The sequence below is a fragment of the Tubulanus polymorphus genome, chromosome 5 (genome assembly GCF_964204645.1).
Source record: "Tubulanus polymorphus chromosome 5, tnTubPoly1.2, whole genome shotgun sequence".
Lineage (NCBI taxonomy): Eukaryota > Metazoa > Nemertea > Palaeonemertea > Tubulaniformes > Tubulanidae > Tubulanus > Tubulanus polymorphus.
The window spans coordinates 60,001-73,183 of NC_134029.1; the positions used below are offsets into that span (position 1 = coordinate 60,001).

Here is a 13,183-nt window from a genome sequence, read left to right on the forward strand (position 1 = left end):
CCCCTCCCGATCACATCCCTGCCTCCCACTCCCTCTCCTCCCGATCACTTCCCTGCCTCCCACTCCTCCTCTGGATCACTTCCCTGCCTCCCACTCCCTCCCCTCCCTACCGCTCCCCCTGTCTAGCACTCCCCTGCCTCCCACTCCCGATCATTTCCCTGCCTCCCACTCCCTCCTCTTGCCTACCACTCCCTCCCCTCCCACTCCCTTTCATGCTCCCCACTCATTCTCACTGTTATTTGATTACATGTTTTTAGAATCAGTACATGAAGTATAAAGTGGTTCCTGCAGCTCAAGGAGTAAAAATCATCGCTAAAGATTTAGATAAAAGTCTCGCAGGGTTACCGCTTTACGTCGCTCATCATCAGGATGAGATCGAACTTCTCAAGGTCAGTGGATCCACTCTCTCTGTTGGTCACTATCGGTTACGGCAGTATTTAACTGTGTTTGATTGTTTATATTACAGGATGATGTTTCCGTCCAACTGAAGAATGTATTAAATGCTATCAAACTAAGAGAACGAGGTGTTTACGTTCAAGCTTCAACTTTAGGTTCAATGGAAGCTTTACTAGAATTCCTTCGTACGTCCAAAATTCCTGTAAGTTTATTACACAAACCTTTCTCATCCACCTGGATCCACTTCCACAGTTGTGTGAGTTAGAGTTAACTCTGAACTCTGGATCCAGTTCGACAGTTGTGTGAGTTAGAGTTAACTGTGAACTCAAGATACAGTTCCACAGTTGTGAGATAGAGTTAACTCTGAACTCTGGATCCAGTTCCACAGTACCGAGTTACAACTGTGGAACTGGATCCAGAGTTACAGAGTCCTTATTGTTTTCTGGTACATCATAGCGATTAACTTTAACATTGAAGCTATCTTTGTAACATTGAAGCTATAACTTTAACATTGAAACTATCTTTGTAACATTGAAGCTATAACTTTAACATTGAAGCTATCTTTGTAACATTGAAGCTATAACTTTAACATTGAAGCTATCTTTGTAACATTGAAGCTATAACTTTAACATTGAAACTATCTTTGTAACATTGAAGCTATAACTTTAACATTGAAACTATCTTTGTAACATTGAAGCTATAACTTTAACATTGAAGCTATCTTTGTAACATTGAAGCTATAACTTTAACATTGAAGCTATCTTTGTAACATTGAAGCTATAACTTTAACATTGAAGCTATCTTTGTAACATTGAAGCTATAACTTTAACATTGAAGCTATCTTTGTAACATTGAAGCTATAACTTTAACATTGAAGCTATCTTTGTAACATTGAAGCTATGTTTGTAACATTGAAGCTATGTTTGTAACATTGAAGCTATAACTTTAACATTGAAGCTATGTTTGTTTTACAGTATGCAGGTATAAGTATTGGTCCAGTACATAAAAAAGATGTAATGAAAGCTTCAATAATGTTAGAACACGATGAACAGTGAGTGTTAGCATTTCTTCACAAACGATGTCAACCTACGTTCAATCCCCCAATGATGTCATCGATTGTCATTGTAGGTATGCGGTGATATTAGCGTTTGATGTGAAAGTAGAGAGAGACGCTCAGGATTTAGCGGATAGCGTCGGAGTTACGATCTTCACCGCCGAAATCATTTATCATTTATTCGATAAATTTATAAAATATAAAGACGACTATAAACAGAAGAAGAAAGAACAATTCGCCCACATGGCCGTGTTTCCTGCTAAAATTCGTGTTCTTCCACAATTTATATTTAACAGCCGAGATCCGATAGTTGTAGGTGTTTGTATCGAGGATGGAACTATTAAAATAGGAACTCCTTTGTGCGTTCCTTCTAAAGAGGTCAGTTAATAACCCGGTTCAGTAAACACCGTCAATCTGATTTATATTCTCATAAACTGTAATGTAATATTGTATTTTTAGTTCGTTGAAATCGGGCGAATATCCAGTATAGAATTGAATCATAAACCGCAAGATTCCGCTAAAAAAGGGCAGGAAGTTTGTATCAAAATAGAACCAGTACCGGGTGAAGCTCCTAAAATGTATGGCAGACATTTTGATAATACGGATATGATAATGAGTATGGTATGTATTGATTAATACGGTGTATTGTGTATGAATACGAGGAATACAGGTTTAATATATCGATATATCATTTTCAGATATCTCGTGAATCGATAGATGCTTTAAAGGATTATTTCCGAGATGAAATGTCTAAAACTGACTGGCAACTGATCATGGAGCTGAAGAAAATATTCCAAATCATGTAGCAACTTCTCAGCATCGGCGAACTGTGGTTTATTTACTGAGAAAATCAGCATGTACACCAACCATATCACTATGGTAACGGTTAATCGGATAGTTAAAGGATGTTGCTACGGTGATGGTAATTAACAACAGATGTTGCTATGGAAACACGTGTAGTTTGTGCTTGAACTGTGATAAATGATTGAGTTAAACATGATATTCATGTGAAACATTGCGCACTTTAGAATTGAATTAGATACAGTTTGCATATTCATGTTTAAAGGAAAGTTTTAAATGAGAACGAAATGAAATTGACAGAAATAAATATAAAACGTGCTGAAATTATGAGAAAAACAATATTGATGTTTATTTGTTATCTGTGATATACGATGTCTACTGTTAGTGCTTCTTTTTGTAAAAGATTCGTTATAGGCCAAGCGGTTTTATAGAATCGAATAAAATTAAATTTGCTTTAAATTCCTCCTGTGGCACGTGAGTCTGCTGTTATTACCTCCGGAGCTGGCCGCCCGGAGCTAATAGATTCGCTGAGCAAAGAGTTCTACTAAAAATGGCTTGAAAATCATTTACAAAATCAGATTCCCCTTAAATAAAGGTTTGACGTTGATGAAAATATTTATTCAAAACAAACAGGTTTTAGTTGATGTATGAAATTTGACTTATTCGTCATTCCTCACATGCCACAGTTGAACTGTATAAATAGAATACAAACTCCGTCTTCTCCACAAGTTACATAGAAATAGGTCGATAGGCAAATTTACTCTTTTAAATGTGATTCGATTCTAGAAATATTGCCAGTTGAGTAGTTCCGGTGCTGTAATTAAGAGTTTGAGAATTTTCTCGATATCCGGCTCGCAAATCGGTAAATAGTTCGTCATCTACCCCCAGTCAAAAGTGTCTGGCATGCGAGTAATAAGATAGTTCACGTTTTTCACGCTATCGTTATACATAGGGGCAGCACTAGACGGTCGAGACTGAGGCGGGCTAATATAGTTTCAATCGTCATTCAATTCAACGCCAATACTTATAAGTCATTTTCTTATACTTCAAAGTCACTTTTCAATAGAAATTATTCCAATTCATTTTATCCGATTTTAATTTTTGGTTAGAACGAAGGTACTATCAAAAATCTAACTGAAATTGGTTAAATAAAAAGATGAATTAAAAAACTAATTACCGCTATCCATAGCAATAATATAATAAACCTTGCTCGGCCAAATTGATGATTTATATCGAATTGTTCCTTCTCTGTTTTAAAGAAATGTGTTCCAAAGTCGGATTTTATAAGATTAGTAGAAGTCACTCACCAAAAGTTTATCCGTTCCTGTCTGATTTCTTCCCTATTCCGCCGATTCCTCTGGCTTGAAATCAACAGTCGTGATTTTATGTGTGGTTAGTGTATCAGAATAGAAAGATAAACCAGAATTATTTCAGCGCTTTTTAATTGTTTTTTGCAGATGTTGATTTAATTTTTTCGTTTAAAGAAATTCATTCTCAAGTCGTAGTTTTCGGAAAATGGCTGGAAATCCGACTAATTCAAACGAATTTTTCTTGGTCCCAAAAGATCCGACTTGCGCAAGGTTTACGTGGACTTTCTGTTGCTTCGTGTTACAATAAATTAATATGCGTCCTGATTTAGAACGTGATTATTGAATAAATGTTGAATGTGATATCGCTATAACTCCTGTAGAAGTTGAAGATGTTGCTTTATTTGAATGATAATGAATGTTCAGCAGTTTTCGTTTGCAAATAACGGTAACGTTGTTCCAAATATGGTATGCGTGCGTCACTTTGACGTCATCGCATCCTCGATGAGTTTATAGAACAGGTGTTGTTCCTGTTTAAGTGCCATTAGGGTATTCGAATGAACTCAACACGTGTTGCATCCTAAACACACACATCTATAAAACTTGCTCAAATCCATTTATTTTACATAAATATACAATTTCTTCAACAAACAAAATAAATTTTTAACAACATTTATTTGATACAGTTGTCATTTTATGTAAAGCCAAAAATATTCAAGTTTTAGAAGATTTTGTAGTTTTTGTGGCACTCGAAGATGGATGGTTAGTAGTTGATTGGTCAGATTTTGAACCAGTCGTCCCTGATTGGTGAGCCTTTGAATCAGGCATCGCTGATTGGTTTAACTTCGAACCAGGCGTCGCTGATTGGTGAGCCTTTGAACCAGGCATCGCTGATTGGTGAGCCTTTGAACCAGGCATCGCTGATTGGTTTAACTTCGAACCAGGTGTCGCTGATTGGTGAGCCTTTGAACCAGGCGTCGCTGATTGGTTTAACTTCGCACCAGGCGTCGCTGATTGGTGAGCCTTTGAACCAGGCGTCGCTGATTGGTTGGACTTTGAACCAGGTGTCGCTGATTGGTCATCTTTTGAACCAGGCGTCGCTGATTGGTTAGATTTTGAACCCGGCATCGCTGATTGGTTAGATTTTGAACCCGGCATCGCTGGTTTGGTGGACTTGTTTTGGTGAGTTGAACCACTCAATGTTGGTTTTTTTGAGTGGTTTTCGCTTCCTGATTTGGTGAGTGCTTTACCAATGGCAGATACTAAACTAGGTATTGGTTGGTCAGCGGGTTTCTGTGATTGTTTGCCAGATGCTGATGATGCAGGAATGAATGATTTGAGGAGTGGAGGTAAAGGTGGTGGAGGATGACCGTGTGAGGTCGACCACTGTTCTCTGTATCCTGGTTTAGCTCGATGTTCTCTTTTCCTTTTCTCCATTCGTTTGTGATGTAACCACCACCAAAAACTATGCTCTGTAAATACATCAAAATGGAACGGGTCACAATATAATGAGTGATCGAGAGATCACGATTAGGACTGGAAATTTCTTTGGCAGAACCACCATCTGGGCTTTGCCATGATGGCAATCTTAAAGTTGCCTTTGACATGTTGGCAATCTTGGCATCGTCTTTGTCACGACGGTTTTCGTGGCACTGCATGAGAAGCACTTCTACCTAGCACTTATTTGACATATGAGATCTACTATTTAATGCACACGGTACTAGTGGTACTATCAGGACCATTAATATTTGCATTAACAATCCTCATTCTTAGCCATATCACTGGTTTGACCACAATCTAGGCGGCTATTGCTATTGTCATTACAACTGTCTTGGCATTCCAACAAGCTCGGTATCGTCTCACTATTTCCTGGCATCAAGCATTATCTCGCCACTGCTACTGGCACTGGTTTGACATGTACCACAATATACGCATTGTCAGAAGCAGTATCACTATGTTTTGTCCTGGAATTAGCTTTCCAGTATTACTACTATATCATTGCGTTACGCGTACTCACTATTCTTGGCATCTCGGTATTAAGGACGGTTGTCGTAACGACCATTCCATTGAGCCATCATCATTATTATTATCATTATTATAAGCATTATGAAATAGAATGAAAATAACACTTACTAAAATCTTGATGATCGTGATGCTTAAGCCATGTTTCATATCGTTTATCAATTTGTTTCCCGTTAGGATAAACGATTCTTTTATCGGTATCCAATTTTATAGAAATGTCCACATCCGCGGAGTACTCGTACAGTGCCCCACCTTTACCCCTGGTTTCCCAGGTAATAGTCGTCTCATAGTTGAAAGGGTCGTCCTTCTGTTTCTGCACAGTTTTAATGTCATACGTGATCACAGGAAGGAGAACTATTAATTAGAAATACACAAAACTTCAGGAGAATCAGTCACAGACACAGTGTGTCGGGTTCGTGTACATCGACGACATTTCCATTAGTTCTAAAATTAACCAGTTCAAATTCCTGATATTTATGAGAATCTAAGAACAACAGCTGATGAGGTGATAAAAACTAAGCATGGCTTATTTTTTAATTACGGCATACATTTTTAAATGATTTTAAAATTGATAGGAATTTATAACGGGTCGCTAGCATCTACAGATGCTACCCGTTCACTTCTATAGCGGTATAGTATGGACGACACTTACCTGCGGTTAAAACATAAGCGTAAATCAATAAATTCCAATTCTGTTTTTGCATCTGATAAAATGTACACAGATAATCATAAAACTGTAAAACGTCCCGTGAAGTTTTGTACAAACCATAGTATTCCAACTATAGCTGACTTTGTTGAACTACTAATGAAAGCAGTTCTTCCTTCCACCAGTGTACGTTATAAAGTACAAGTTTGTATATATATAGGATTGTCAGGGAAGAAAGAATGATCCATCATTTATATCAGTTCATTTATGCCGAAGCCGGTTATAGACATTACTGCCACTTGTGGTTGTATAGGAATACATTACCAATACTTCCAGCTGGCGCAATGTTTAGAAATATGATAAACCCACACAATTTTAAACTGATAATCATATCGCGAATGATCGGCAATAATCATTTGTGCTATTGAAATGCGAATCATTAAAATCGATCTGTGTCATATCTTGAATTTCTAAAACTGATATCTAAATTACAAAGGAGGAGGGAGCTTTGAGTATGAGTTATATTTGTACTGACGTCAAGGTGTTATACAATATAAGTGTAAATGAGTTGTGCAAAAATGGTCCTTCAAGTTACTGTAAAAAAAGCTTTTGACTTTTTTCTTCAGTTCGTAAGGATAAGGGTTCGAACCAAGTCGTGAAGACGCCTTTTCACCCAGCCATCGAGCTCATCGATTTAAGACATTGGACGAGCTCATCGACTTAAGACATTGGACAAGGTCATCGACTTAAGTCATTGGACAAGGTCATCGAAGGTGAACAGCATGACGTGTATGGTGCTATCTGACTTGAGCGTTTGTTTAAAACCTCCCCACGAGTTGAAAAATTAGAAACAAAGATCGTTGTATTTGCAAGATTGAAATAATTTTTCTTATAAACAGTAAAATAGAATAAGAATGCAAATAAAACTAAACTTCATGCAATGATTTCGAAGTTGACTTTGACAACGAGTTAGTTATGTAATGGTCGGTGATGTAGTTGATCTTTGGTTGATTTTAGAAGTGAAAAGAACGACTATGACATCATAGATGAGTTCCAGAAACTCAAATATAGCGATAAGTGACATTCCTAACCACAATCCTAGAGCACCACCAACATCAGACATCATTGCATCAAACTGGAAATATATCATAACATACACAATTAGAATCGCCGCCTTTTCTACGTGGAAAATGGATGGAAGATATCAATATGAAGCTGCAGGTCCCGCATCCCTTCATCGTGTCCCAAACATCTTATCAGCAAGCTTTCAAAAACTGATCTTCCAATCCGGAACGCTTGAAGTGGTGCAGTTTTCAGACCTGGGTGGATAGAATACTTACTGTATATTGATAATACTCTTCAATTAACTGGTAATTGATATCCTCAAAATAGAAATCCACCTTGACGTAATTCCTGCGACTGTCTTCCAGATCTGTGGCATTGCTGAAAATATTGAGTACGCAACGTGTATTCAGTAGTCATACAGTTATAAACAGTTAACAAATACTACTTACTAATCGTCTAATTCCATCATCTCCTAAAAATAAAACACATTTGACATTCATTTAGAAACATCAGGAATATGAATTAATTCTTGCTGTTATTGGAGTTGATCAAGTAAGTACCTGTTCAGTAACTGTGTTTGGCCACTCCGCTGATGTCACTGTTAAACCATATGATGTTTGCCTGGAAAGAAAGGGGAAACCTTGCTATACATATCTAGTTATTTGAGTTGAGGAAGTGATTGAAGAATGAGTCCAGATTAAATGTAGAAGTGGACTTATATCTATTTGTAAATCGTAAGATTGGCAATAGAGATAGAAAACCGAGTCACTGAACAAGGTGCTGTTGAATGTGAGGTTTCGACACTCACACGCATTCTAACTTGCAATAGTTGCATGGTTTATCTGTTCCGCTGTTCACTGCATTCACCACGTCCTCCCTGCATTGATCTGCAAAATTAAGTGTACCTTGAATTTACTTTGTTTTTTTTCATTGTAGGCCTATCCGATTCTTTTCGGGTCGCAGTATTTAGACCCCCAACGAATAAATGAGACCCCCAACCAGTATGGGAGCATGGGAATCCCAACTTACCCGTAGAATCTGTCATCAGACATCCGGGAATTTCCTGTTTATTGATGACGTCAGCAAAGATGCCCAATGAACTATTGAACACATAATACACATAGAAACAGCGGCAAGTTTTAACGATCTGTATTTGTACACACGTCTCCATGCAACCCTGTAACAACAATCAAAACGGTTTATGGGAAGGGGGGCTCACGTGACCCTGTAACAATCGACACGGTTTATGGTAACTATTTGGTAACAAGGATTAAATACCTTGTACGAATAACTGGCTCCGTACAGTTCACTATATGCTGAATACAGTCGAGCATTTTGTTCCATATCTAGGTCACAATTCTCTGTTGATTTTCCGTCTATTCTTTTAATCACCTCCTGCGCATTAATCATGTATTTTAATGAAATCATTGATTGTTAAATGGACGACGTAATGTGTATTCTAAGACGACTTATAGAAGTTACCTTTCTCATAGATATTTGTGTATGGTATCCGGGTGACAGGTAAAGTCCATTCCACTGCGGAGTGGGCATCTCTCCTCGTTTACTGATATGAGCTCTTATTCCTGCACTTGATGATAATCCTGAATAATATTCATTTTGTTCTATGTTTAGCGTTAACGTCAGACCTATAAATAGAAACTATACGTCATAACTAATCGATATTCAAATTAATCTGAATAAATTTGCATACGTTCCATCGTTCGTAGGTTAATTAGATCTGTGATTGGTCCATCCTTGCGGAATGTATACTATGGACCAATAGAAACCGAGATGACACGAAATGTGACAAACTGACAGGTGTTTTTGAGACTTACCCTGGATTGGTCTCCACACTTTCATCGCTTTATGTTCGGAGCCAATTAAACCAGAATTAAACGTGAAACAATTCCCAAATTCAGAGCTCAAAATATGACTGAAATAACTGGAAAAAATACGTAGCATACATTTATTTATAGGCACAGTGATGAGAGCCCTTAACCACGCAGGAAACAATATTGCGCTGTTTAAGTACCGTGAAATATAGAAAATCGAAGCTAATTACGAGAGGACCTCTCTTACATTTAGCAGGTAGAGGGAGTGGGGAGAAGGGAGTGAAGAGGAGTGGGTATTAAAGAGTGGTAAATGGGTGGAACAATTTTTCATGTAATATCAATAACTCGGTACTTCATAAAAAATGGCGTCTTATGAAAATTGAAACCAATTGATTCTAAACAGGAATAAATTCTACCTTTTATTCAAACAATCAATTCTATAAGCAAATATACAATCGCTAATCATATCCTCGAACGTGTGACCGGCTTGAGCTTTTTCATCGGCTGCAATAGTCGACCAAACTCGTCTCAATTTGTCCGCATTTACAAGTTCAATTTGTTGCCGATTTTGCTACAAAAACGAATAAGAGTGTTTACAATATCTATGTAAATCACGAGGATGATCTGAAATTCATTCTAAAATGTTTTCTGACCATATCATTTTTCCATTCTCGTTGCTCATCCGATTTCCCATTCCCATTGTTCTTCTTATTAGGAGTTGATCCGAATTTATTTTTAAATTCAGTAAAATTTCCATTCAGATTTTTCAACTGAGAAATTCTATTAGAAAATGAAAGAAAAAACAATAAATCAGATGGAAAGATGATATAGATGATACATGAGACAATTCTTTACCAAAAATCGGTAATTATGGGGCAAAAAACTTAATGCTCACGACCCTAATCCTGATCCTAAATGACCTGTGCGCCTAACCCTAACCCTAGCAGGACTCGAACCTGCAATCCCCAGAATGCCAGCCGACGACGCTAACCACTAGACCATTGACCAGTAGTGCTTGGTTGGTATGTGTGTCTGGTCAGTCTGGTGACCAGTCAGGTGTGGCGACCAGTCAGGTGCGGTGACCAGTCAGGTGCGATGACCAGTCAGTTGCGGTGACGAGTCACGTGTGGTGGTCCATCATGCTGCAGTGGCCAGCCAGGTGTGGAGACTGGTGACGAGTCAGATGTGGCGACTGCTGGTCGTTGGCTGATGAAAATAAGACTGATTTTCTGATTTTTACTCACCGAATTCGATTGACGTTACAAACAGTTATTGCTGGGAAATCCATCACCATTTCATCAACAATTTCTAATTTAGTTAGAACTGGATTATTATTGTACGTTTTAATAACTTTATAGCACTGTCGAAAACACGCACCTGCAAACATGAATATTCATTGATATCTCTCTCAAGCATCCAGCCAATCAGGGACATCCTGTTTTTACTTACCAGCAGATGCAATAGTTAGCAATGTCCATAAAATCGTCCTTACTGGAGATATCGATTTTTCCGCTTTCCCGATACCATGACAATTCGTACATTGCGCCCAATTTCGGGCAACTGATTTTACAGTTGCCCTTTCTATATTCTGAGATTGTTTGTCCTGTTCTGCAGTATTATTATCTTTCATAGTTTTATTATTTCTCTAAAAAGACACAAACGCAATTAAATCCGTTCCCGTAGCACGAAACCTGTGAAATGAATCATAGAAATGAATTTGATATTTAAAACACATTAGTCGCGACCTGTGCTTCATTAAGTGTTAAGTGCTTGTTCAATATAATTCCATTTCTAAAATCAACTCAGATTTTAACACGTATCGGTTTTTAGATACAGGTTTTCTCATTGTCTGGTGTCAAATTTCCAACTTAGATATTTTTAATTCAAACATTTCCAGTTATTGTATGATGAATTAAGTGTTTAATGGAACGGGAAATGTCGGCAGTTATAGAAGAGTGCTCAGTTCCCGGGGGTGTGCACACAGTAACGGGGCGCACACCGGGGGCGCACACCGGGGCACACACCGGGGGCACTCCGTATACTAACAATACAATAACCAGAAATCAAACAACACAAATTGATGGCGAACTTATTAAAATCTCTCTCGATGCTGGTCGGTGATCGAGCTGTGTTTGATTGTATTTACTTTACTCTTGACTCTGTTGGATGAAACATTAATAGAATTCTATTATTTACTGGCGATCTGAGACACACACACAGAACAGAGACAAACGGCGCGGTCGCTGCAGGTCACTTCACTTCACTCTTAATTAGAATTCAAAAACAAAATGTCAAATCCCATCTGCACAGAAGAGGATACTGTAAGTACTGGCTAGTGGTTCAACTTTCACCTTCAAAGCGTCATTCGTCACCCGTGACGTCATCAGTTAGGGTAAAAAATCAATCGATTAAAAGAAGCTCTTTATTTCAGAACTTCCGGTCAACCGATCGTATTCTACGCCCGGAAACACGTGACTCCGGCGAGCGACACTTACAGATATGCGGATTGATACAATTAATCTTGGGAACTATTTTATTCGCGTGTGGTTGTGTTATTTTCGCTATTAATTCAGATGGAGATGTTATTTTCGAGGAATATAATTTTCACGAATTTTGGGGCGCACCATTATTCATCATGGGTGGCGTCGCTTGCGTCAGCGCCAAATCGGGTACGGCCGGGGTTCGAATCCGAGTTTGTATATCGATGGTATTATCGATACTGGCGTCCTCTACCGGTGTAGCGTCGTTTATTTATGGAGTAGTAGCTGTGACGGTATCGGACGGGAAACTAATCCACCAGTCTAATCCTGGTAATCTGCTATTGTGGAAGATTATCTACAGTTGTTTAATCTTGAGCTGTTGTTTATTGCTGATATCGGTTGTGACTGGTATTGTAGCTTTTATAACCGGTTTCATCTGGATGTCAACTGACCATCCGGTTAAACGTAAAAACCGTATCTAAAACTGGTCAACCTGATCAATGTATCCAAACAAACTGGTCAACCTGGTTTAACCTGTTAAACTGGTCTAACCAATCTGCTTTAAGTCTTCAATCTAGTGAAACTGGTGAAATTGAGACGTGTAAACCCAATTTGAAGTGGAATCATACTGAAGTGGAATCATACTGAAGTGGAATCCTCCTGAAGTGGAATCCTCCTGAAGTGGAATCATACTGAAGTGGAATCTTCCTGAAGTGGAATCATACTGAAGTGGAATCCTCCTGAAGTGGAATCATACTGAAGTGGAATCCTCCTGAAGTGGAATCTTCCTGAAGTGGAATCATACTGAAGTGGAATCATACTGAAGTGGAATCATACTGAAGTGGAATCATACTGAAGTGGAATCCTCCTGAAGTGGAATCATACTGAAGTCGAATCCTACTGAAGTGGAATCATACTGAAGTGGAATCTTCCTGAAGTGGAATCATACTGAAGTGGAATCCCCCTGAAGCGGAATCCTACAGGAAGTGGAATCCTCCTGAAGTGGAATCCTACAGGAAGTGGAATCCTACAGGAAGTGGAATCCTACTGCGGCAATTTACAATGAAATACGAATGATTTTGCGAGGAGAAAAACTCGGTTTTTATTTCAAATCGAAACGAAAAAAAAACAAAACGAACTATAACACTTTTAAATCATCGTGTTAATTTAGTACTGCAGAACAGAGTATGATTTATTTCAATTTATGAATTTAATTGTAGCGATAAAAATAGTGAGATAAAACATTACATTTGACACCTACAAGTTTTAAGAAGATTTGTGTCATTTTACTCATTATACTTTTAAGACTCAGATTTAAGTCCTGACGAATTTAATTGTACTGATACAAATAGTTAGATATGACATTAGACTCGACGCGTTTGAATTTCCAATACGTGTTATTAGTTACACTGTTTGTATTATGAGACAATTTATACATTTTACACAAACAATTCAATTTATCTACAATGTACGCCTCACATTGTATTTCGTCTTCACAGTAATTCGCACAATGTATAATAGTTTTACAATGTGTCAGCTGTACAGAGTTGACAATTGCTCCAAGTGCAGCATCGGTGACC

The 13,183-nt window shown here is 38.1% G+C and overlaps 2 protein-coding genes and 1 long non-coding RNA gene across 3 annotated transcripts in view; 1 reads left to right on the forward strand and 2 right to left on the reverse strand.

Moving 5' to 3' along the window:
* Window positions 1-2,582, forward strand: part of LOC141906545 (eukaryotic translation initiation factor 5B-like) — a 9,727-nt gene extending 7,145 nt beyond the window's left edge. The window contains 6 exon segments of the mRNA XM_074795884.1: window positions 258-389; window positions 467-598; window positions 1,371-1,447; window positions 1,525-1,828; window positions 1,910-2,071; window positions 2,149-2,582. Of these exon segments, the coding sequence (XP_074651985.1) occupies window positions 258-389; window positions 467-598; window positions 1,371-1,447; window positions 1,525-1,828; window positions 1,910-2,071; window positions 2,149-2,256 (915 nt within the window). The 3' untranslated portion in view covers window positions 2,257-2,582.
* Window positions 2,583-4,272: 1,690 nt separating this feature from the next.
* On the reverse strand, window positions 4,273-6,320 carry LOC141905264 (uncharacterized). The gene is made up of 3 exons (XM_074794090.1): window positions 6,233-6,320; window positions 5,692-5,934; window positions 4,273-5,030 (listed from the first exon to the last, which is right to left on the reverse strand). The coding sequence occupies exons 1-3, from the start codon at window positions 6,282-6,284 to the stop codon at window positions 4,273-4,275; spliced, it is 1,053 nt and encodes a 350-aa protein (XP_074650191.1). The 5' UTR covers window positions 6,285-6,320.
* Window positions 6,321-7,626: 1,306 nt separating this feature from the next.
* Window positions 7,627-7,906, reverse strand: LOC141905146 (uncharacterized). Its single transcript, XR_012619245.1, has 3 exons — window positions 7,852-7,906; window positions 7,741-7,763; window positions 7,627-7,669 (listed from the first exon to the last, which is right to left on the reverse strand). It is a non-coding gene; the product is annotated as an uncharacterized LOC141905146 (long non-coding RNA).
* Between the last annotated feature and the right edge of the window lie 5,277 nt (window positions 7,907-13,183).

Excerpts from the sequence above, each read along its gene's own strand:
- LOC141905264 (XM_074794090.1), bottom strand. The coding sequence starts at position 6,284 with ATGCAAAAACAGAATTGGAATTTATTGATTTACGCTTATGTTTTAACC. Across the intron at positions 5,935-6,232 it reads CGCTTATGTTTTAACCGCAG|TTCTCCTTCCTGTGATCACG; the intron begins GTAAGTGTCGTC and ends TCTAATTAATAG. Across the intron at positions 5,031-5,691 it reads TCACGATCATCAAGATTTTA|AGCATAGTTTTTGGTGGTGG; the intron begins GTAAGTGTTATT and ends ATGTATTTACAG.